At 37.1% G+C, this 25,101-nt stretch overlaps 4 protein-coding genes across 7 annotated transcripts in view; 2 read left to right on the top strand and 2 right to left on the bottom strand.

The window, feature by feature from the left end:
- Positions 1-9,710, top strand: part of Sap47 (Synapse-associated protein 47kD) — a 63,826-nt gene extending 54,116 nt beyond the window's left edge. Inside the window, exons 8-9 of one of the 2 annotated variants that reach the window (XM_011648025.2) lie at positions 914-1,087; positions 7,112-9,710. In XM_011648025.2, coding sequence (XP_011646327.2) covers positions 914-1,087; positions 7,112-7,305 — 368 coding nt within the window. In that variant the 3' untranslated portion in view covers positions 7,306-9,710. The remainder of the gene's footprint in view (positions 1-913; positions 1,088-7,111) is intronic. The other variant, XM_011648026.2, reaches the window with a different exon arrangement.
- LOC105432982 (uncharacterized) lies at positions 949-17,813 on the top strand. 2 transcript variants are annotated; one of them, XM_089080792.1, is made up of 2 exons: positions 949-1,087; positions 16,514-17,813. In XM_089080792.1, exon 2 carries the CDS (start codon positions 16,588-16,590, stop codon positions 17,722-17,724), a length of 1,137 nt encoding a protein of 378 aa, XP_088936918.1. In that variant the 5' UTR covers positions 949-1,087; positions 16,514-16,587; the 3' UTR covers positions 17,725-17,813. The 2 variants fall into 2 exon arrangements, with proteins under 2 accessions (XP_088936918.1, XP_011646331.2); XM_011648029.3 differs by lacking the exon at positions 949-1,087 and adding an exon at positions 16,074-16,216.
- On the bottom strand, positions 11,741-15,358 carry LOC105432981 (protein DENND6A). The gene is made up of 9 exons (XM_011648027.2): positions 15,221-15,358; positions 14,841-15,158; positions 14,439-14,711; positions 14,179-14,364; positions 13,856-14,103; positions 13,574-13,764; positions 13,249-13,517; positions 12,962-13,174; positions 11,741-12,887 (listed from the first exon to the last, which is right to left on the bottom strand). The coding sequence occupies exons 2-9, from the start codon at positions 14,988-14,990 to the stop codon at positions 12,687-12,689; spliced, it is 1,731 nt and encodes a 576-aa protein (XP_011646329.2). The 5' UTR covers positions 14,991-15,158; positions 15,221-15,358; the 3' UTR covers positions 11,741-12,686.
- Positions 17,814-18,063: 250 nt separating the features above from the next.
- On the bottom strand, positions 18,064-24,961 carry LOC105432984 (oxysterol-binding protein-related protein 9). 2 transcript variants are annotated; one of them, XM_089080783.1, is made up of 14 exons: positions 24,823-24,961; positions 23,930-24,518; positions 23,555-23,770; positions 23,124-23,348; positions 22,978-23,053; positions 22,814-22,909; positions 22,588-22,705; positions 22,301-22,410; positions 20,468-20,497; positions 20,209-20,371; positions 19,832-20,100; positions 19,353-19,747; positions 18,939-19,166; positions 18,064-18,850 (listed from the first exon to the last, which is right to left on the bottom strand). In XM_089080783.1, exons 2-14 carry the CDS (start codon positions 24,035-24,037, stop codon positions 18,758-18,760), a joined length of 2,127 nt encoding a protein of 708 aa, XP_088936909.1. In that variant the 5' UTR covers positions 24,038-24,518; positions 24,823-24,961; the 3' UTR covers positions 18,064-18,757. The 2 variants fall into 2 exon arrangements, with proteins under 2 accessions (XP_088936909.1, XP_088936910.1); XM_089080784.1 differs by having other exon boundaries at positions 22,814-22,903.
- Between the last annotated feature and the right edge of the window lie 140 nt (positions 24,962-25,101).

Raw genomic sequence — 25,101 nt, 5'->3', positions numbered from 1 at the left:
AATCGATCATAGAAAAACGAGTGTGAACGAATGTGTGTTGAAATATCCTTGAACCCCCAAAGATTTTTCTGCGAATAAGGATTGCTCTTTTTTTCTCTCTCTCTCTCTCTTTTTCTCTCTCGCGTTCCATCTCTCCACCGTATCATCTCTCCGACCATTGAACCGACGATTCCTGTCGTCTCTTCTTTGGAGAAAAGATCCGATTTTGCTCCAGTTCCAGTGTATCGCAAGAAATTGAATTTATCGGAAAGAAAATGCTGGGAAATTTGGTGATACTCGATCGAAGAATACGAATATTCCAACTATATTTCCCCGCTGATGAAAGAACGATATCTTTGCACCCTTTTGATTTAATTGATGCGTGGCTCTTGTGGATATTCCTATCGAAAAAAATCGAAAAAAATCGAAAAAAAGCATCCTAGAATCTTTCTTCGATATTTAAATCGCGGATAAAGATGACTTTCGTCGCGTGAGCCACGATATAAATATAGCATTTTTCCCTCGTTGACTATTTCGTCATACGTCATACGTCATACATTACATTTTATTTTCGTGACTCGGGACGTGTGTGTACTTAACTTAGCGATTCTCTACACCCTGCACTTAAATTGATTAAATATCATTTTGCTTTTGCGCGTTTACGTAGATTAATTAAAGACTCTCCCGCTTCCGCGTTCTTGGAACTGGGTGCGATCGGCTTCGACAAACAAGGGTTTCTACGGCACCCCCCCCGTTCACGATTACCGATCGTTTGCGTGCGAAATCAGGTTCCAGTAGACTTAGCGTTAGCTATTAGATACATGAACACGCGCGCTAATGTACATAATGACACACGCATCCCCATGTACACGAACACGTACACACACGCACCCCTACTCGTCTAGTTTAGCCGTCAGTGTTGTCTTGCGAACAGTTCAAATGACCACTGGCCAGACAACCACCACCGGCGTCACGACAGCAAGCAGTAACAGCGCGCTGGCCGATTCGCCAGGTCACGAGTTCGTATCCGATACCATGAGGGTCTCGGACACAGACCTCGAGGAGGTCCGAGAGGGGATGAAAAAGCTGGGAATGCAGCCGCCGAAAGGTTAGTCGTTGATCGTTGGTCGTCGTTAACTCCTGAAATTTCACATTTGTCTGTCCAAATCTGTCAATTTTGTCGTCTCGACTATCGCAGTTCTTCCCGCGATAATCTTTGACAAAATGTAAAAAATAATTGCAAAAAGCAAAATTCCGGAACTATGAAATTTTTTTTTTTCTCTAAATTCTGCTCGCAAAATTGATCCTTTAAATTTTCAAAGTTCTATGACGGCAGCTCGTGTTTGTAAATTTATGTTATCCAACTAGAATGATTTAATGTCGGAGAACTTTAGATTCCTTGTTTCCTTAGTTTTCGTTAGTTACGACCACCAACGAGATTTTGCATAATTATCTTACATAATAAGGATCACGTTTCCTCTTTGCTGGTGATTAACGAATGGTATCAAACAAAATTGAATTAATAAACATAAGACTCTTGAATAAACGTTCATAATAATATTCACAATTGCAGTCTTTTCATTATCCATTCCATTTGTGAATCTCTTGACTGAAATTAGATAGAACGGAATGAAAAATTTACGTTGCACACAATTAGCATACGCAATTAAGCGAAATGCCTGAAACATCCCTCTTATATAAGTCTCTTAGAAACGTAGTCTCGGAGGAATGCAGGGTCGTTTCAGGTATCCTGTTAAACACTTAAACGGCAAAATTTGTTATCGGCTGAAAAGTGGTTCTTGAAAATTTCTTGTCAGAGGAGTTATGTGCCATTCATTGATCTCACCAGCAAAACGGGTCACCAAGTTGATCGATGCAAGAGCTCGATCTGTGCCACGACACGGTCCAAGAGTACTCTCCTCGTGAGTATGAAATTAATGCCACCGCGTGAGAAGCCTGACCTTAATTTCTCAATGTGTTACACCTTCACCAAGCTAGTGTCGTTTCTTACATAGCTTCTCTGTACATCCCCTTCGATCTTTCCCTGTCTGTGCTTTCTTTAGGGATTGCTTGTTTCCGAATTCTGAGTGTATGGCAACGACGTGCCCTCCGTCCCTATGTGCGTCATGTCGTTGTCGATATTGAACGATGTCTTGCGTTTTGAACGTCTCTCTCTCTCTCTCTCTTTCTCTCTCTCTCTTTTTTTTTCTCTCTTTTACAATGGGCGCTCTGACTAAACGACCGCTTTTCATTCTATTTTGTCAACAGCCTAAAAGAAGAGGAGAGTGCCCCCCAAATGCCATTATCCAAAGCACACCCCCTCAGAGATGTACATGCTTCCCACTTTCGAAAACTGACACTTTCAGTTCTTCTTGCCGGACCTCTTCTCGCATTCTTCTTTTTTCCCCTCTTCCGCTCCCTATCTTCCTTCTCTCTCTCTCTCTCTCTCTCTCTCTCTCTCTCTCTCTCTCTCTCTCTCTCCCCCCCTCCCCCCTTTTTCTCTTTTACTTTTTTTATTCTCCGTCTCCGTCTCACGTTCGATCGCGAAGCCATCTCCTCCCGACACGAACGTTTCCACGAGACGAACAGCGCGAATATCCTTCCTCGCGGATATTCGTTCCACGTGACGTCCGATCGTCAGCAGCCCACGCGATCCCGTGCCAGTCGCAAGGATCAACTCGATTAAACGCGACGTCACGAGTACGAATCGACGGGAGTCTGTGTGGAAAACACCTCCTCGCTCTCTGTGAACATGAATGAACTCCGGAACATGAGTGAAACGAACGTGCGTAAAAAATAGAACCATTTAAGAAACGTTAGACTGTCGGACAGTAGATCCATCCGTAGAGCGCGTAAATTTGAGTAACAAATTTTTTGACGTGAAGCACTTCAGGTTCTTTAATTTTAGTCAACCGTTGTGTGAGTTTGGCAGTATAAAATTCTCGAGTCTTCTTTTTACTGGAAGAAACTTGAAATGTGTGTCTTGAACAAGCGTTGAGATTATTTTATATATATATTTTTTTAAGAATATTTTCTTATTATTGATTTATCGGGACAAGCATGATGCATTTCCGCGCGATTCTCACGATTCTTTTTCCAGTGTCACAAGGTGCACCAAGAGGATATTTTCGGTATATATATATATATATATATATATGGCGAAACAAATTTGCAATCAGCATACGTTCGTTGTAATGCGTGTCGCAGCGGGATTAAAGCAAAATCGAGAGAGAGAACATATGTATATAGCGAAGCAATGTCGCGTGAATGTGCTGTGAATATCATCGTTGTTATTACTGTGTTGTGAGGTCATCGCACTGATTGTCGTTAATCGCTAATCGTCTGAATCAACAATGAGCTCGGAGACGAGACAATTCACGTTGCAATTAGTTGCTAATGAGGAATTGAGCGACGTGGATGTCCAAACGAAATGGGCAAAAGTTCGGGTAAAAGAAAAAAGCAAATATTAAGCAAAAAAAGAATATTAAGAATATTAAAATAAGAATATTTTTAAGCGCGCGGGATATTTGCTGTGTTAAATTCTGAATATACTAAAAATGTTGTGTTTTTTGTTTTGAATATTTGTATTGAATATTTGTGTCGAGTAGATGTATCTGAAATTTTGCCCAGCCCCAGTTGGAGGCGCGCCGAGCTCGTGAAAATCGAAGATGAAACGTGGCGGAAAGAGAAAAGGAAACGTAGATAAACAAAAGGTCGTCACGTCGAAACGTTATGCGCACGTATACGCGGGTATAATGAATAAAACAGATGCAAAAATAACAATAAAAGAGGAGGTTGTGTGGGAAAACGAAGAATGAAAAACGAGGAAGAAAATAACGAAAAATCGGAGCAAAAAGAGCAAAAAGATATTCGACTATGTGTCTGTATATTTGATCGTTTTGCAGTTGTCTCTCTCTCTCTCTCTCTCTCTCTCTCTCTCGCCCTCTTCTTTCCTCTCTCCTCTCCTCTCCCTCTCTTTCCCTTCTTCTCTGTATCAACTCCAGTTAATCTAGTCTGTTCTCGATTCTCTCCGTGTCTTTATAAACGTATAATTAATCGCAAAAACGATCGAATACATCTTTAAACAAATCGAGAGGTATAACGCAGTTATTGATGAAACGCGAGAGATTATGTTGCGCAAACTTAATTATAGGTATATCTTCGTAAGAGATAAATTAAATGGAGACCTAAGAAAAAAAAAGAGAAATATATGTATAAATATATATATATATATACTATTGCTAAATAAAATATAAAGACGGCGGCGCGATACCTTTTAATCTGGAATTTCTCCCGCGTGGAATCCCCCTCGCGGTGTATTTGTATTCTCCACGGATAATTGGATTCTTATAGGAGATATGATTAATATCTCATAGGAGAGATCTCTCGCGAGAGAAAAAAAAATACAGAGAGGTCGAAAGTCCCAAAAGTGGACCGTCGGGCAATGAAAGGCAATTTTGCCGGGGAGCCCGGTGGGGAGGACGTTCGGATTTTTATCGCGCCGCTGTAAAATTCGTTGAATGACAATACGTGTTTTATCGGGAAACGAGCTATAATACCGCTGGTGCCCGGCACTCTCGTGGGTGGCGTAGCTATTGTAGCGATTTCCTTCCAATACGAAGAGCGGCTGGCCGGGGTGCGAGATCCGTTTTTACGCAACACCGTCGGTCTCGTCCATCGGGGAGGGAGGGGGGAGGGGAGGGGAGGGGAGGGGAGGGAAAGACGGGACGGGATAAATTAATTATCGCGCGGCGGAGGTTTTCTACATGGACAAGCGAACGCTTGGGGAGAACACGTCCGACGAGCGATTTGTACGCGTCTATTCGCGAAGATTTACGCTCGGGGGGGGGGGGGAAGAGACGAGAAGTGAACGTGGGCTTTCGTGATCGGTGAAATCACGCTTGTAATGTAAAGTCGCATGTCTCATGAATTATCGAAGTAGCGTTAAGAGTTCTGTTCTTCTGTCAAGAGTTCGCTATCAGAGATCGAAACGTCGATACTCGGCAGTATTACGGCGATCGGATGGATCGCTCGGAGATCGCTCCATTTCGCTTACATTTGGATTTTATACGGATACGATTTATATGATAATTTTACCGTAACGAATTAAGCAAGCTTAATTTTTTATTTATTTTTTTTCCCCTTTAGGATTAAAAAGAAATGACTCTCATTTCGTATTACATGTACATTCCATACGAATTCCATTGTTTAATGTCGCGATTCTCTATATTATGTGCTATATCCGCGACTTTTCTTTATATTTGTATTATGAATCGAGTGAGAGAAAGATAAAAATAAAAATCAGGAGATGGATTATCGTGAAGTAAATAATTGAGTTGATACTGACTTTTCCACCTTATGGCATTTATATCTTGTTTTATTTTTTTCGGATTTATTACCTATATATAGTTTAATATGAAGGGGACGTAGATTCTCGCGAAAACATGTGCAGGAAAATATCGTATTATCCGCTTTCGGGGTCCGTTGCGGTCTGATAAAACTCGGTGACGACTGAATTACGGCTCTCGGTGCGCGCTTTTATCCCCGCACGACTTTCCGCGTCGGAGATATCGAAATTATCGTTATCATCCCCGGTTCGACGCGGGCACGCACGTAAGAACGAATCGATAGACGGATAGCGTTTTGCGCGAGGCGTTTTCAGTATCGTGTCATCTCGTAAAAAAAAAAAAGAAATATGTCTCACGGGACGCGATCGTCGCTTTTTCATTTTTTTTTTTTTTACTTATTTCTCCTAAAGATGATTACGTCCAAGTACGTATAAGCTGCGTCTCAGGATAACCCGCGGGTTCGTTTTAGTTGTTGGAACATAATACGGGTATAAGACGAGCGATGCGATTAGGAGGAATGCGCCATAAGAGGGTATTATTTAAGAATTAGCAGTATTATTGACGCTTATTTACCGCTCGTTTATCCCCGCGTACGTTTTTGAACGTACGCACGGTAATGTTAGATAATTTCGCGCTTGAACGTTCATTTAGCGCGGCGGTGTCCCAAAGCTGTACAAAACGCGACTACAATAAAAAAAAAAAAAAAAAAAAAAGAATGTCGTGTTGCTGAAAATTTCATATAAAATTTTCATTCGCGCGAGATACAGGTTTCGTGAAAATTAAATCTATCCCTTTTTGATATTTTTTTCGTTTTATTTCGGTAATTTTCAGCGGTAATTTTCAGCGTTCCTCTCAAACTAATATCACTTGCTCTTTCACCCCCGACACGTTATTTTAATACATGTGAAATATTGATTTTGTACCCCCCCCCCTCCCCATTGTGTATGGCTTTATATTTATCTGTAGCATCGACTTTGGGCACCGCTGGTTTAGAGCGCGACGAGGATTATTCTCTCGCGACAGCGTATCTACGGATAATTGCATTTCCGAAGCGTTTAAGTCGCGATATCCCGATTAATTATTTTTAAAATTGCGAGTCAGTCACTTTTGTAACAAGTACGTGTTAAGAGAAACGTGATTATAACTCCAGCTACTCCTCCCGGCAATTCGCTGTAATTTTCAGAGAATTATATAGTCGGAGTAATCGTGTGATGGACGTCGTCGTCATCGTCATTGTCCGCGATAAACGCAGAAACGATAGGAAAAAGCGCACGATTGCAATCGCATCGTTCTCGATAATCTTGTAATATTTCCTCTTTCTCTCTCTCTCTCTCTCTCTCTCTCTCTCTCTCACTCAGGCTACTAACATATCTTTGTCTTTAATATGTTTAACGAACCGAACTCGAGCTTTCGAAACATAAAGGATGTCGAACCTCATCCCATTCATCTTCCTTCCGTTGCTCTCATGTTCTCTTTCTCTATCTTTCGTCTCTTTGATTTCTCCAGTCCTGTAATTTGAGTTTTGCCCCCCTCGTCCCTAATACTTTTACACTTTATACGAGCATACACACACACACACACACACACACACACACACACACACACACACACACACACACACACAAATATGTACACACTTTATACACGTAAAATGATTTCCGCGCACGAGAAACTCTCAGATATTCAACGCGGAGAAACACAAACAGACGAACAGACAGACAAACAAGACCAGAGTGTGGCCCTCTCTGCAAAATAGCTACAACGCTGCTTGTGCCTCTCCGCAGAAGAAGATTGGGAACGTGAATTGGAGGCCGAGCTAAAGGATTACGAGGTTGTAACGGACAGCAATAGCGGCGTCGGTAGCGGCCAGGAGAGGAGCGTCGCGACGGCCACGAAAGACATCACGGCCAACGATAATGACTGGGAGAAGCAGATAGACGAGCTGCTCGCCAACGAGGACGACGAGGACCTCAAGTGAGCCGGGGAGATCCTCTCCGTGACCGGATAAAAGGTCGCTTCGCATTGAGAGATCGCGCGCAAAGAAATCCGGCGGCGAGCCGGTTTTCGCATTGGAACTTTCTCTCTGATACGGAGAAGCTCGCGAATTTCTTTTGTACGTGTGCATTATCGGTCTTTCGTTGATCTCCTGATCCAGGACCGAGGGGAGAAACGAAAGGACGAAGCGATACCCGAAGTGAAAATCAAGTCGTCGATCAACCATTTCGTTTAGGAGATCGATTCGACGGATGGATTGAGGCTCGTTTTGTATATGCGTATTAATTTTTTACGATATAATGTTATTTTGTAAAGAAAAATCTGTACATCGGATTGCTTTGAATTTGTATTTAACTTTAGTAAATTTTTCTCGCTCTTCAATTTTTTTTTTTTCATTTGTTGCGCGAGAAATTCTTACTATTATTTAGGGATAACAATCTCTCATCGTCGTTGTATATTGACAGGAAAGTATAGAAATGCAACCATTCGAGATTGATAGGATTCTTCCCGCTGAACCGGCTTCTCCTCCACTTCTCGACAAGTTGCGAGAGAAGTCGTGACGTGTCGAAATGTGACGTTTCGTTACCTTTTATTTTCGCTTGTTACTCTCCGTACGAACTCCGTTAAAATAGAAAATGCGAAAACGCCCTTTCGTCGCAGGGAGAGTACAGTTGCGGAAGGCCGCGTCAAAAGGCTTCTTCTTATTTCGATCCGTCACCGATCTCCCGACGGACGGTGAAACGCGAATAAAGACGACGCGAGATTCTTTGAGACTCGGCTCGCTCTCGAGAAATGTGTCGGGATGAAACGACGGAGTCGTAAGGATACAAACCGGAAACCGCACGAAATATTCTCGACACACGAAAAATCGTCAGAAAAATGGGGGATTGTAAAAATGGGAGCGAGAGAGATAGAAAGAGACGGAATCTCTCCAGAATCTCTCCATTATTTTGTTTTTTTTTTTCTTTTTTTTTTAATTTCTCCGAAAATGAAGCGCATTTTTTATGATCCTCGAGCACGATGAACACGGTCCATCGTCGCCGTTTTTACAGCTCGGTGGTGCCCAGGACTGACCAGGGAAGGAAGTTACAACATCCGATTGTTGTAACTTCAGAGAGAAACGGATGCTGATGAGCACATGAATTAACTAACACCACAAGCTTATGTCAATTATCGGACGCCGTTGTTCGAGAACATAATGTTGATTATAAACGATAAATGTCTTCAAAGTTGTGTGATATTAAACTAAAATTAATTTGAAGGATGATCGATGGCGGTGCACAGAAACACACGTTGTTCGTACACGAACGGTCTTCATCGTGGTCGAGAGATCGACGATTTTTCAAGATAAATTACACTGCCGTGTGCCGAAGGACACCGTTTCGAACGCGAATTGACGATCGCGATCGGTGGCGCGTTCCCTCGCGAGCTCAGCCACAAAATTAAAGACTATTCTCGAATAATTGTGAAAACCGTTTCGTAATCTTTTAATATATTAGGAAGTCTCCAGCTCGCAAACGAGCACAAATGCGCCACTGAACGCTGTCATCCCTTCGTGTCGCAAGCCGACGCTTTTTATCGCAACGGCGCTTTTCGTTGTTGATTGCCGGCAATTATCGCCGATCGTGAAACAATACAGTCTACGAATTCACGACATTCGAGGACAAAGAACCGGTTCGGCTCGACGAAATAATGTCTGCGATTAGAAACACTCGTCGTTGATTTAGCGAGAGATTTTACGATTAGGTAAAAAAAAACGGAACGGCATTAGATTTAGCGATGTATTGTTCAGCGTTTTTGACAAAATCTGTAGATAAGATGCGAAGTATTATCGCCATCGGTGATGACGACGATGACGATGACGATGTTGAGAGGAGAGCGTGGTCTCATTATTAAGTTTGTTTTTTGTCGATAGCGGAAGTGTTCCGTTTTAAGCATTGTTTGTATTGTGTCAAAGTGAATTACGCTGTAAGGATGACATGTTCGCGTTGTCTGTACGGACGGAATATCGTAACAATAAATCATTGCATTGACAAAACTCCAATGGCATGTATCACGCTGTTTCATTTGTTGAAATACACCGACGGGAATAAAGTTCTCTCTGTTTGATTGCACCACCCAGAGTAGCGCGGCGCAACATTTTGTTGGTGCAACATTGTTCTCTGTGTGACATACCGTCCAATCGTCCTCTGCCACTGGAAGAAACAGGAAGAAATAGTTGACTTTCGCAGTCGGAAAGAAATTTTTGCGACAATAAAATCTCGCGTCACGCGGATTCTACTATTTGAATACGATATTAATATCGATAAATCAGACAAGGCGCGCGCGCGCGCGCGCACACACACACACACACACACACACACACACACACACACACACACACACACACACACAAATTATAAAAAAAATATGACACAGCTTTATCAGGATATCTTCTCCGTGCAGACAAACGGGTCTAATTCAGGCCGTAAGAAGAATTTATCGCGTTTGCATATGTTAATGTAGCATCGAATTTGCGACTGTCAGATACGTTGAAGTCGATATCGTAATACTATAAAATGGCATGAATGTGATAAAACACAACGTGAAGAGATGAACAAACATAACCAGATTTATAGTGGGGAGAAGAGAATCTATGGATAAATTTAATTATCATTCTCATGATTACTCTTCTCTTATTACTTATATATAATTGCTTGTAATAAATCTATGTCTATTTCTATAAGTGTCGATTAATTTTAATCTCTGTTTAACTTGCTTTTTATCTCTTTTTAGTTTTAAAAATTCTAAAAAGGATAAAAGATAAATGAAACCGAGGTAAAGTTAATCTACGTTAAAAGAAATGAACATTGTGTATTCTGTTAAATATATAAGATATCATTTTTATCGTGCACTTAATACTAAATGCAGATCGTCTAACTGACGATCTTTGATATGAAAAGTATGATATTAAATGTGAGTTGGGTCGTTACGTTCACCAAATGTATAAAAGTATTCGCATTTTACAATTGCGGAAAGTATCAGAGGTAATAGATAAGAATACAGTTTGACACAGAGGTAAATCTCTACGATTCTCGTCTCATAAATCCCTCGAAAGAGGATATGATTCTCATCTCCCATTATAAATTCTGCTCGAGGAGTAATATACCATCGAGTAAGAAGTAAGAAGCAAGTCCTTGCGTTCTCCAAAGATGTTTTGCGTGCGTTGCTATTTGATCCGGAGCTTCGGTCAATTTGTACGCCACGACTTTTTCTATCCTTCTTTTCGTGTAGCCATTCCGGGGTGAAAGGAGCACCGCTGTGAATGTGACGAGAGCGTTTCCCCCAAAAACCGCGCGGCGCGACTATAATGGCATATTACTATATTACTATATTAATACTCCTCTTCGCACACGATTCGCGAAAAAGTCCGCTCGCGTTCGGCGTGCGAAGCCCTCCAAGAAAAAAAAAAAAAAAAAACGCTGCTTCATTCACGTTCATCTTTCCAGACAAGCTCGTTGTAAAGTTTCCATTCGTGTTTTAGTCAATAGGCGAAATCTTGTAAGATTACTTGAGGAGGCGCAATTCACCCAGGCCTAAGTCTGTCGAAGTAATGCAAAGGCGATAATCGCATTTATCCGCTCTTTATTATGACGCACGGGCTCGAGCTCGAGAGTTTTCGTCGTTCCTTCCCGAATCCTTCAACTCTGTACAAATACAAATCGCGAGAGAAATTCCCCCGCGCCTCTCTTTCTCTCTCTCTCTCACACACACACACACACACACACACACACACACACACCGAAGTAAGGTAAAAGCAAAACGTGAGATTTATATGACGTTAAATTTTCCGCGCGCAGAAACGTCCTACTTTCCACGAAAGCGACAGGAGATAAACGCGATAGCCAGAAATCGAGGTGTACTTCGGCAGAATAATAAAGTGAACTCTGTGAATTAATTGTGTAATAAAGCTATCCTACAGTACATTCACACACATAAAAAAAAAGAAAATGAACATACACCGATACCTATATATATATATACATATATGTATCTATCCATATGTATACATGTATACATATGGATATATATGTTGTTGAGACTCTATTGAAAGTATGATAATATATTATGATATTATAATGAGAATATAATGACGCATTAAGATAAAATTATTGAAAAAATTATTAATGTAATTGGGAGAATGTAACAATAAAAAAGTCGTAAGAAATAAAATAAAATAAAATATTACCTCTTATTAAGTTGATGTTTCTTCTACTCTTTCTTTCGCACATTCTTCTCTTTTTCAACCAGAATTACATAATAAAATATCATAAATATCATAAATCTTACAAAAAATATCAAGAACTTCATTTTGTAATATTCATGTTAAGTATTTTATACATAAAAAATATAGGTATATATAATAATTTAATATCATATATATCAAAATAAATTTTTATTATGTGTACGCATCATTTGTACCATTATTTACAGATCTCCAAAATGTACATTACTTAACATTTCAATCTCACGCATTTCGCTCGAATTGAAATTCATGCTTTTATGAGATTACCATTATTATCATCGCTCACCGCCCCATAGAGTATTCATCGATACTTGATGACAAAAAAACGAAGTATTGGTATGTAAAATCATAATCGGAATGACTTGGTCGAGCAGAAAATGGAAGCTACTGATAAAGTTGGCATTACAAAGGAAATTAAATAGCGCTATAGGTAAGTATAAGATCACATAAATTTACGAAATGTTTCAAGTATAAAAGCGTTGAGACACTTAGTTCTTTGAGTACCATGAGCAAATATATATGCGCACAGCGCATTTTCTAATTTATCCATGACATAATTTATATGTATAAATAAATAATATACATTTGAGGCAAATATTTTAGTAAAAGTCCTACATCTAGTATATCGTAATTTCTTGATACTTGAGCTCGACACAAGAATAATTTCGTATTTATTATCGCTGAATTTCGACCACACAGAACATCCAACGTCGTATTTTTTCGTATTCAAAGGATTACATAATTTGCCTAAACACATAGAATGATGTTTCTATAGTTGACTTTTGTTGTATAACAGTGGATTTTTTTTCACTAACTCATCTGTGGCGAGTATTTCGAGTTGCAGATCAAATACGTATATAAATATCATCCTCTTTAAACGTAATGTAATTTATCGAACTATAATTGCATAACAGTTTCCTTCTCCACTCATTTATGTTATATTGTAAATAAGAAAGAGATGGAGCATTTAAATCATCTTACATATTACGTCTTTTTGAGTTGACTTAAATACGATATCAGTTTAGATAGAAATAAATATAATGTCAACGAGTTTTGATATTAATAATGTACTCGTACTGTCAAGATTCATGTCTTAGTATCACCTTTAAATCATCCGGCAATACATGCGTAATGTCATTTATTCTCTCTCGCAATCTTTCTCTTACCGAATTATCGATTGGTACGTCATCGATACAACTTTTTTCTAATTTTTGGCGAATTCTGAGAATCATATCGACCACTTCTACCTCTTGCTTTCCTTGCACCCACGTTTTCAAATCCTGCTCAATGATGATTACATCGATAAAATCTTACAAATAGAAGAGCAAAATGAAATCAATATTCTAATACATACCGCTTGCGATAATTTCTCTAATTGTTTAACTTGCAATTGCTGACTCAACTCCATATATCTCGTGTGAAACCATCCAGAAAAGTTAGGCGATCGAAAAAATCGTTTGTACAGTCCTACCCAGTCCCCTTTTATACCTGTAGTTAATTGAGGACCGGAGCTACTTAAACTAGCTAGGAAGTCATCTGGATTGAACATTTGTGGTGTAGGAGTTGCCTGAAAAAAAAAATTATTACACAAACTAATTCTACAAGTATTAAAATTGTTAATAATTGTAATGATTTATATACTTTAAACGGTGATATGTTTTTTTGCAATGGCATGAGGGTTGCAATGTATCTTTCGAGTGGAATCATAAAGCTTTCTGTTAGTTCTATTAGGTGACGTTTTAAAAGCGCAGTCTGCACTTCGCCCGGCCGTTTTGTCTGAATGCCCCTGAATAATTTCTTCAAGATAGTTTTGTCTTTTTGCAGAAAAGTCTTGTACTGAGTATAAACGCCTGGCTTGGAATCCAGCATCTTCAGATTTTCAGATCTCTTGATTTTATACTTCTGATCATCTGAAACATCAAATCTTGAACACATACCACTAGCCGTTGAGCGTCATAGAACTTACCGTTAGTACTGCCGTTGCTTATACGGATGATATGCGGCCAGTGTTGCAGAGTCTTAGCGAAAAATGGATTTGTCACACCCAAGATCACGGCGGGCGGCGCTGGAGAATCTGTGGTGTATTCCTTGAATTCCGAATCGTGAATAGTGAAATATGGGCGATGGTCTGCGCAGTATTTCAGCGGAGCAATCATGCTGTAAAATATTTTCTAGTTATATATTTTATATAACTAGTTACACACGGCTGCAGAAACATAAAAGATCCCACTTACGCTATAATACTTACGCTATAAGCGCTTGAACCATCTCGGAACATGTAGTTGGCGAGCTTGCCATCACAACGATCGGCTCACTAAGAAGCACCAGTTCCCACAATAAATGTACATAACTAACAACACTGGCTAAACTTCGAAACATGTCACTCTCATGGGCTGACGTCAACATCAGTCTTCGCATTGTGCGCACATTCGGTGCATGCTCCATGGCAGCAATTGATGGAATAGTAGCCTTATAATTTTGATTTGGGATATATGTCTGAAATAATTACAGCCTACATGGGACACATGTATACAATCATAATGTAGTAATACATGTAGTTTTTAAATTTACCTGAAATAATACACCAATAAGAGGTAAATGAACTATCTGGCCTGGTACCGGAGGAGGCCAGTTATCAATCTCACGCACCACAGCTTCCATGAGTGCTGTTCCAGTCTCGAAAAATTCCGGCGCGATTAAAGCACATAATTCACCGAATAGATTGACAAATGGCAGTTTTGTAATTATAACAACACTCTGAAAACACGACATGCAACTAATTGTGAATTAAACAAACTGTACTTTTAATTTATGGAAATGTTAACACGTACCTTTTGAAAATATCCTCTTGGTAAAGATTTATCTTTTACTTGTCGAAAATATACGTATCCCCAGTAATAATCTCTATCAGTTTGCAGAAAGGAAGGTGATTTCCTATCGTACTCTTTAAGAGCATTAGTTTCTTGCACCATTTTACTGCTTTGTCTTATTCTTACATGATATTGAGTATCTCCCATACATCCAGAATTGGAATCGGGAAAGGCTAAGTAACAGACATTGGATCTCTCTTGCTCTGATAATTTGACATGGTTTGGATAAATTGCCTGTACATTTAAAAAGAATGAATATCTGATATTATTATAAAATAAAATTTAACAAAAATGTTTTGTTAAATCTTACTTTACTTAAATAATCAAGCAAAAGAAGATAATAATTCGCCAGTTGTGTCATACCTCTATAGCTTGACCCAATTCAAGATCAAAAGTAACGATGCATATACAATGCACCCAGTTACTAAAACATTCCCATTTTGTATAAGCTACATCCTCCTTAGTAGTTCCATTCTCCAGTTCTTTACTTGTTGAACAGGAAGGAACTGACATTGTTTCCTTTTTTTGTTTATCTAATTAATCTAATCTCGTATATTATTACATCCATTGTTCATCATGGTATTAATATGATTTTCTACACGACACTTGCACTAGCACTTGACTAACAATTACGTCATGTTGTAATGGATAAATCCACAACATTTGAAGATCATAAATGATCTGAAAATTACCTTAATATCATAAACATGAATCTTGAATCAAATTGCAAAATTAAAACTTACCATTATATATAATATACTCGCATGTTACTCAATGCATCAATTATAAATCTCTCTTGAATAGATTCATGCTCTAAATCATCTTCTACAACTATGGCTAACTTCAAAATTCTGTACCCTGTTTAACGAAGTTAATTGAATCTGCGTATACGTCCCGTTCTTCAGGAGTTGTATAAAGCCCTTCGCTTGGCAAATCGAATCAAAGGTCGGACCAGCCGAGAATAGATACGTTTGATGTCGCGCTAAGGGCGTGCTTATTCATATTAACGCTCTTGGCTATGCGGGCGTGATTGTTAAAACCTCCATATGTTTTCCGTCTCTGGATAACAATCCGCCAAACAGTACACTAGTCCAGCTCGCGGTATAAACGGCGTGAGGGTAGTCAAGTCGTCCATGCGAGACAGCTGTGCACCTTGGCATTTGTATACACACGCGGCATTCACCCTCGCCTCACCAAGGAAGGTCTTCATAGTGTTTGGATACCAGCGGCTAGATGTTTATAACCTCTGCATGACGATACGTACAAACAATCGATCTCATGCCCGTCCTCGCGTTTGCTCGATCACGTCAGACGAATTCCATGACGAGCTAGTCAATGCCTCTGATAAATCACCACCATCAGATCTGAATCTGAGCACCTGAGACCTCGCAGTTTTTCTCCCGTCTCACGATCGGATTTCCTCGGATATTCCAACGGGCGTAGGTGTGCATCGACCGGAGAGAAATCTGAGAGCGACCACGCGAACGATTTAGTGACTTCTGACCACTTCTGGCATTTCCGCAGCGCTACCTGAGAAAGCGATCCAGAAATCTGATCCACGATTTGTTAATGTAGCACGGAAATCGATGGGATTGTTTGCCGCACTCTCGGATTTTTCTTCCTCTTATGGTCTCGTAAAAAAGAAAAGAGAATATATAAATTTTTATTGGAGCGTTAGAACTTGCGCCTAACCTCCTACGTTGATTGACAAGCACGTGTCAAGATGTGTGGAACGCAAGGTATATTGTTGATAAATATTTTTCATAAAGAGAAAGCTATTACTCAACTTACATTATGTATTTAATTATAAAGATAAATAACACATAATTATATATTTTTATATATTATTTATCTTTAGTGTGTTTAGTTATTAAGCACGTATACAATAATTTATAAAATAAGACTAATAATAATAATAATAATAATAATAATAATAATAATAATAATCTTCCTCTTCTTTTTCTTCTATGTAATCTTGAAGCTTGTTCTACCTTCCTCTGATTAATAATAATCATATTTTTATATTGTGTTCTCAGACTTAGAATCGGAATGTTATCAAGGCGCTGTTGCTACATGATGACATGCTTCTAATGCTGACCAATATGAAGCCATGGAGCTTATAACATTAGAGCTAAGACCACGCTTGCAATCCTGCAATGTATTTATTTCCATGCAGAAGGATCTCTGCTTAAAGAATGTTCAGATTAAGCTTCTGGAAAATGGCATAGTATTAATTCTGGAAGACCGTAACATCAATTTCTCATTGCCATCTATAAAAATTTTACCAATTTCTTTGTCTACATTAAGCATAATAAACAATTGGATTTGCTTCCGCTTGCAAACCGCGCCGATGGAATCCGTATTTGGCTCTTTCAACACAGAAGTGGTAACCGATTTGAATAAATCATCGATTCAACCGAGTTCGACTCACTCGCAGCCTATCTTAAATGACATCAAATTGTTATTTGAAACGTCAGAATGCACCATGCTGTGCGCTTGTTGCAAAAATATTATTTCGAAATCGATCAACTTCAAGAGATTTCTACCTTTGCCCGATGCAGAATACGATCCTGACGAATGGTTCTGTTGTAAGAAGAATTGCAATGTCATGTCGAACATACAGCCACAGGAGACTGATTATCTGTATGGCTCTTATTTTTCTGTATTACATAAAAATATTTTTGAAAACAGTGTATGTATAGATAATAAAACGTTGACCTGTAATAAATGCTTGTTGCACATAGGATCATTTCATGTATCTAATTTATTCAAAATATGGAATTGTTGCGTAGATTATAAACCACAGAATCATGAATTGAATACTGTGAATGCAACTGATTCGCTCAGCGATTTTCTCACACTTGCAAGAGAATCGCTGAGCGAAATTTTAGGAGAGGAAATAATTCTGCAAACCTCCGTTGGCAAACAGACGCATCGTTTTCTAATAAAGCCGATGGATTACAAATTAAATTTAATTACAGAATCCGATTACAAAGTTGACGGTAATACTGACGCTATATCCTTACAACAGAAATGCGTTGCCAAAATTTTATACAAGTACGAAACTAATAAATTTATTATAAATGCTAATTATTTGAATGTTAAGTATTACGAAGTGGGTTTACCGATAATAGAAGCTGGATTAAATTATTTGTTATCGTCAACAAAACGACTGCCTCATATCTACAGAACGGCTGCTACAGATTATTATCTTGGTTATATTGTTTTAGGAGAAATCGCAAACTAAATATTTTTTGTTAAATAATGTTAATTTTTATACATTGCATATATTTTGTACATCTATTTTTATATACAATAAAAATGTCTCTCTACATACACACCTTGCAAATAAATATAATATACAAAATAACCCATTAAAAACAAACATCAAACAAATTTTTGAAAACATCAAAAAGATCTATGAAGGAACTACATAACTTTCTTTATTTTTCTAAGAAATATAAGAAGAGTTTGTTTCATTAAAATGATATTTCATCAAAAATCTCTCCTCTGTAATATATTAACTTATTTCAGCAAGATGGGATTTGCTTCGGAAAAGTTTTGTATTATGAAAATAAAATACTGATTTATGCTGTTATTGATGTATCATTTTGTGCATGGGAAATGCATAAGTTTATTTTAAAAACTCATAATTATCGTGAGCCATTCCTTACATTGGAAATATATCCATATTGGAAATCTATGTTTGCCAATAAGAAATTCGAGAGATTGCGCAAAAATAATTAATTCTATAGTTAGAATATTGTATTACGTTCGTTAGCGACATCATAAAACAACTTTTGTATACAATATGGCATGCGATCTATACAATACAATGTATACAGATTTGCATAAATTGTACATATAATTTCTTTTCTCGCATAAGAAATTACAGTGTCAATAAATGTTACATATATAAAAGTGACTTCACGTACGTACATATAATTGAAATATGAATATAATGGACTTCTATCTCTGTGAAATTATTCCAAGGATAAAAGAAGATGAAATACAATTGTATCAGTAAAATTCATATTGTTCACAAAATACGTTTATTAAATGAAATTAAAAATGTAAAATGTAAAACAGATTGCGTTATTTCTTTTCTATTTAAACTAATAGTGGTTATTACGCGTAAAAATATTCGTCGAGATTGCTCGAATGTGAAAGTGTATATCTCCTGGATTAAGGCTGATATTGCAACTCTTATAGGCTTTAGGCCATGGTTTCTCTTCTAGTATTGTGCTGCATCTAAAGTTGTAATACGCATATCTATATAATTAGGTAACAGTCGTTTGATCGCTAGAACTGTGTATTCTGTCTATTAGAGGTCTTATGTACATCCAACCACCATCTTTGGTTTCCTTAAAAAGCTGTTTAAGAAAAGAGAACAAATATATTGATATTAATTATGCAACAATCGAGCAGATAAAAAGAATTAAATAAAAATTGTCCACTTACTTTTGTTTGCCACGCTATATTATTTTCCTTTCGAAGTCGCGCTTCGTCTCGTTGTTTCTGCTCGATTGTACATTTCGCCGCTGTAGCTTTATCCATGTCGTTGATGCGTAGGCCAACAGTCACGTCACGCCAGATTCTTCGCGACTCGCATTCTTCCTGCTCACATACTGTTTTAACAAGTTTCCTTTCCGTGGCAAGTTCTCTCACGTCAGCGAAAATTTCACTTTTCTGTAAAAAAAAAAAATATAAAATATTTTTTTAATTGCATTTGAAATTGCATTTGAATCTCTGAATAATTACATAATATTCTTTATTCATAGTACTTATCATATACAACGTAAGTATCCTAATTGTTACTGCAGCACTTAATTTAATTAGCATTACGCTAAGATCATTATAATGTTTTCAACTTACACCATCCAATGTTTTCGCTTCCATCGCACCGCTCCATTCTCCATTTATAACAAGGAATGGTTTTTTATCTCCGGCTTGAAAAGCTTGACACGTAATTCGATTTCGCTTGCCGCCGTAAAAAGGTTTTGTTAAAAACTCTACCGTCGCATGATAGCCAGTTTGTGCGCAATTTATTGTTACAGTTCCTCCCAGTTCTATCCACGGTATAGTAAGAATAGATCTGCCATAACCGTTAGGGAAGGTTAAAACGTATTCTTCCCCGTGTTGTAACACATTTACCCAACCCTTTCCCACATTGTGTACCCCTATACTTAAACCCAAAAACTTGCTCTTTGTCCAAACATGAGCACCAAAACTAATCTTTTTCCCGACATGCTCAGCATAAAATGCACTAACTGTAATCAAATAATATAATATATAGATGAGTTACTTTTTAGAGTTATATAGTTAATTAAATGAAACATCAGATATTTTTATACCTGGTGGATGATGGGAGACTTGTTCAGCGATAAAAGCAAGCTGATTCTCCTTGCACCATGGTACAGGACCATCCGATACAAGTTTGTTATTAGAATCTACAGTATTATCAGAAGAATTAGGTATGTTCCAGTGACATCGAAAAATTTCACCTAATACAGGATTGTATGGCTTTTTAGCTACACCAGATTTACGCCCTGCATGAAAGCTACACAAGTACCAACGAATTACTTGCACCATCCTTTCTCGAGGCGTAGGCATGTCTGCAATGCTAATTTAGAAAAAAAAATTATTTTCAAAGGTCTATTAATAAAAAGATAAGAAACACAATTGTGTGATATTACACATATGTCAAATTAAATCAAACAATTAAAGGTACCTTACAAATTGATCAGGATGGGCAAAGTAATCTGCATACATTTCAAGAAGTGATCTGCGTTCTAGAATAAATGTTGGTAGGGCAACCTTGGTCAAGTCCATGCCAATTTTCACTTGGGACAAAAGATGAGTCACGACTGAGCCATGACTCTCCATGGAATCCACTATAGATACCAAAAGTGAAGAAAGAGATATCAATATGTATAAAAATTATTTTCTACAACATTTTATATTTAATTATATTATTATATGTTACATACTTTCTGTTTCGCTTTCTTCTTCGTAAAGAGCTGCAACAAACATAAATTCACTGTTTAAAGTATAATACATATTTACAATGTAAAAAATGTATTTTGGATAACACAAATTTTAATTCATAGATCTTTGCAATCAGAAATAACATACAATAAAGTAATAAATAAGTGATATATAGAAATGAAGGAATTAATCTGAAGAGACCAGAAGAGACAAGAAGGAACAAGAAGGGACGAAAAGGGATGAAAACAGACGAAAAAGAACGAAAAGGGACGAGAAGGGACTTAACCTGAATTTTCTATCGTGTATATGCTACTCGCGCAATGCAAAACTTACGACTTGAAGTTATGTCCAACATATTGTTTGGCTAAGATAGACCAACTAGAATCCATTCCTAAGCTCCTTATTCCCAGAACCGAATTGTTTTTCATTAACGCAAAGTATTTTGCCGGACACTTCGATTTAAAGGCAAACAACAGAACATAAAGTTCTGTCGGAATTTTACTTCTTTCCTCGTCATCATATTAATAAAACATTATGTCTCCTTTTTTATTTATATATCACTTTATTTGAAAAGAAACATGGGAACATCCACGAGTATGTCTGCTCGCGAAACGTCAACTTATACGTCAAGTAATAGCGTTCGCAATTGCAAAGGGATCAATAACGGCCACGGCAGATAAAACAGACAAGTATACTAAACAGTCTGCATTATCAACGATGGAATGCGTGTCGCAAAGGTTGCGATGTCTCCGAGCAACTTGGACTAAAGTCCGATTAATTAAATAGATAATTTAATTGTCCATTTCTACGAATTTTAATAGTTTAATTTCCTCCTTACTTTTCTTGTAATTTTTAGAACTAAAAAAAAATAAAAGTAAATTAAAATTAATTTAATTTACTTAATTAAGTAATCATTGGTAATTAAGTAAACATTAGTAGAAATGAACATTAAAGTAATAAACATTTCTTACTATATGATTCATTATTCTTAATCTAATTTCTTTTTCTTTATACATTAAACAACAAAATATCAATAATTCTACCTTTATAATAGTATAGGCATTACTTAAGCAAGTTAAACACCGATTAAGTTAATTGGATTTTGATCAAAGTCACTGTCCCACTCGTTACTTATTTTGCAAACAAATGTACAAGATATATCTTGTGAATTCTATAGTCACAAATGTTTTTATCTTATCTTGCCACTTGAATTTTTATGTAACATACATAAATGTACTCCACAAAAATTTGTGGTAATATTTTCAAAATCACAAGCATATTTCAAAAACAAAAGAAAGTAACTTTGTCCTCCATAAATACTTACCTTCCATTTTCTGCCAATGACATGAGAAAAAGAAATTATATATTCTTATATCTTATATAATTTATTATTCGGTAATATATTTATATCCATGCAAAATGCGTGTGAACATGGGATTTTAAATCTCTAATTAGACACGTGAATATTTTATATTTTCAAAATGTTTAATATTATTAATAAGTTTTCAATAAATTCATTATATTTCCAGAAAAAAGAGAATCCTTGAAAAAGTTACTAGCAAAAATATATAAAATACTGCAGAAAAAAATGGAATTTCGGAAATGGAAATATCGTGTTCAGATTGATAGAAAATACAAAATACCCACCTGTCTAGTATAATTAAATCTATAAGTATATTCAATTTTTATTGAAAAATATTTATTTCTGAATCTTTTTCGATATTACTTTGATAAATATAATGAACTATAACTATTAATAATTTTTATTAAAATAATATTAAATGGAAAAATTAGTAGATAATAAAGTGCATATCAAAATAAAAATACTGACTCACCATCGTAATCTACTGATCCATCGCCTTTGATAGGCGGTAGAGGCGGTTCTCTGCGTTTATCTCCTGTGGCACTTTCTATAGACGAATATAATCGCTCGTTATTTGAACATCTAAAAAAACAAAAGCATTTATATATTATTGAATCTTATCCAGAAAACATATGGATATGCAAACTCTTTGATAATACGAAAATTTACCGTAATTATTACACAACGGTAAAGACAAGTACGTGAATGAAAAATGTATCAACTCTATTTTTTCATGTAGAAATATTAACTTATACTTGCAGCGTAATGCGATTTTGGACTGCTGGAGTTGGTATCTCGTCCGCGGCATCGAAGTAATCGTCATCCTCATCAGATGACGAATATGAAAACTGTGGTACTGGTAAATCTCTGTCTACAACTAAAAACAAAATGAGACACTTCAATAATACACACTAAGATCCGAACAAATTTGATTAATTAATATCAAAAGAATAACAGCAGAATAAACATTGTAAGCGACATTAACCATTTGGTAATGTAGGTACTCTAGGTTCGACACACTCAGAGCCTAATTCGATGCCGGTTTGCACTGTTGCCTCTGGTGCTCGGGCTGCAACTAAAACTAAATTTTTGTAACATAACTCTTCACAATTGTAAATGAAGAACATCGTATCATCATAATATTCTTACCATGAGGAAGTGAAGGTGAAACATGTATAGAATTTGTTGGTCCTCTGTATATTCCATTAACTGGTATCGCTGTATTCTGGAAACGACATTCAAAATTATTATTATAACAAAATAGTAGATGTATAATAAAATGATACAATAAGCACCTTTGCAATTTGTAGCTGGACAATAGTATGTTTAACAGAGTTAAGCATGGCATTAGCTTGCGACAGAACAGCAGAATACTTCTTTTGATTTTCTTCATCTTCAACCGCATTCCTTTTACCTTCAATTAATTTAATTTGATCGATCAGAAGTTGAAGATAAACATCAGCCTCAGCTACTTTGCGATCAAAATCTTGTTTAGGAGGTGACTTCTTAGGATCCCATCTCTACAACAATCAATTTCTTGCTGTACTTTATAAATTTTCTATGTTCTAATAAATTTTTAAAAAGAAATAAATATGTTTGAAGCTTGAAAAAGAAGAAAGTCGAACTATTAGTTTTAGTACATTGAACTACTATAACAATAAAAAAATAACTTTTATATAATTTTATACTAGGTGTAATATGGACATATCTGCATTCACATGCGTACCGTATGAGAGTGGCGGAGTATTGTATCTTCCAGTGCTCGTACCCAGCGTTCTCTTTCCTCGCCATTACGGGTTTGAAAGTGAAACGTCTTTGGATCATCCTTGCACGAGTTTGTCGTGATGGTGAATGTGCTGTCATCTTCGTCATCGATGCCAATGATTGCGCCTCTCAATCGCACGCAACCACGACGCGCACCACGCATCATCTTCTCCTTGCTCTGAATAGAGAAAGAAAGGGGAAATTAAAGGGAGATTATAATTTAGAGGTTACGCGAGAGAGGAGCAGCAAAAGGTGCTGGATATGCAACACAGACATCTTCAGAGGAAACGTAAAAGGGAAATGTAAAGTGTCATCTGTGTCTGGCAGGTATCCTTACCGTGTAGTACGACAAAAGGCCTGCATTGTCGTCCAAAACAAACCAACGATACTGCCATCCGTTAACAACGTTGGTCCACTTGCTGAGCGAACCCTCCATCGTCGACATCCTTATTTTATTGTTCGCCGATCGGCCGGCGAACTCCTACCGAGTTTCACGTACCACCTCACAGCGCATAATCACGAAATAATCACGTAGGCTCGCGCGCGTATAACGGAATATTATCGCGTCATCCTATAATATAATCGCGGAGGATAAGTCGCGTCTTAGCGACACACAAATTCAGGTTCGGTTCATACAAGTCAGTCAAACAAGAGAAATATCCCCAGATCCGTGAAACGATTACGACGAACTTTCATGAGAGCACCTTCGCTCGAAATGATGTTCCTTTTTCAATTCTAATAATTTTAATTACTTTAATTAATTTTAACTTATCCTTTATCTTTCTCTAATTATTAGAAAATAGAAATTAATTAAAAAATAAAAAATAAGTTGATCCGGAGTTAAAATATTTTTAATTTCTTTTTTTATATTTTTCGCACATTGGCTATGAAAGAAAAGTTTCTCGAGTTACCAGAAGTTCTCCATTCTGCAACCAATCGACATGTCTAAAATATTTATCATATGACACATGAAATATCAGCTTAAAAATGATTAAACTCTGATTAATTTAATCGATAATTGATTTATATATATATATATATATATATATATATATATGAAGAAATACCTATAATATTTTTAATGAGGATGAAATTCAATACATTGGAGAGAAAAGATTTAAGAATAAGAATAAAAGCTCGATTTTTTGTCTCAAACAATTCTGCCAGTTAGATTAAATTAACGACTAAATTAATCATCGTTTAATCAAAGTCATCTGAATGGGTATATACCTTCTATTACGTTATTACATTACGTTTGTCTCTTTTACGTCACCCACGCGTGAATGTTGACGTCAAGCGAATGTTTCGTTTCCATCAGCTTTATCGACGCGTAGGAACATAAAGGATTGCAGATGCGAACGATAGAAACACACAGATTACTCGGATGCAGCTGCAACTGTCATGCAATTCATACAACTGTCATAACAGTGGATCAAAGAGAGAGAGAGAGAGAGAGAGAGAGAGAGAATTTGGATGGCGGGCGCGTGTGTTTTCACATTCGCTCGCTTG

The sequence above is a fragment of the Pogonomyrmex barbatus genome, unplaced genomic scaffold, assembly GCF_055798465.1.
Source record: "Pogonomyrmex barbatus isolate J1 unplaced genomic scaffold, ASM5579846v1 scaffold4, whole genome shotgun sequence".
NCBI classification, from domain to species: domain Eukaryota; kingdom Metazoa; phylum Arthropoda; class Insecta; order Hymenoptera; family Formicidae; genus Pogonomyrmex; species Pogonomyrmex barbatus.
The sequence above is the reverse complement of the archived record's forward strand: the minus strand, read 5'-3'. Positions and strand labels throughout refer to the sequence as shown.

Coding starts and splice junctions, on each gene's coding strand:
- LOC105432981 (XM_011648027.2), bottom strand. CDS start 14,990: ATGTCAGTTCCTTCCTGTTCAACAAGTAAAGAACTGGAGAATGGAACT. Junction 14,365..14,438: donor CAAGAGGATATTTTCAAAAG/GTACGTGTTAAC, acceptor TCGTGTTTTCAG/AGTGTTGTTATAATTACAAA. Junction 13,518..13,573: donor AAGCAACGGCAGTACTAACG/GTAAGTTCTATG, acceptor TTGATGTTTCAG/ATGATCAGAAGTATAAAATC.
- LOC105432982 (XM_089080792.1), top strand. CDS start 16,588: ATGGAGCTTATAACATTAGAGCTAAGACCACGCTTGCAATCCTGCAAT.
- LOC105432984 (XM_089080783.1), bottom strand. CDS start 24,037: ATGTCGACGATGGAGGGTTCGCTCAGCAAGTGGACCAACGTTGTTAAC. Junction 23,771..23,929: donor GCCTTTTGTCGTACTACACG/GTAAGGATACCT, acceptor TTCTCTATTCAG/AGCAAGGAGAAGATGATGCG. Junction 22,706..22,813: donor AGTACCTACATTACCAAATG/GTTAATGTCGCT, acceptor TTTTGTTTTTAG/TTGTAGACAGAGATTTACCA.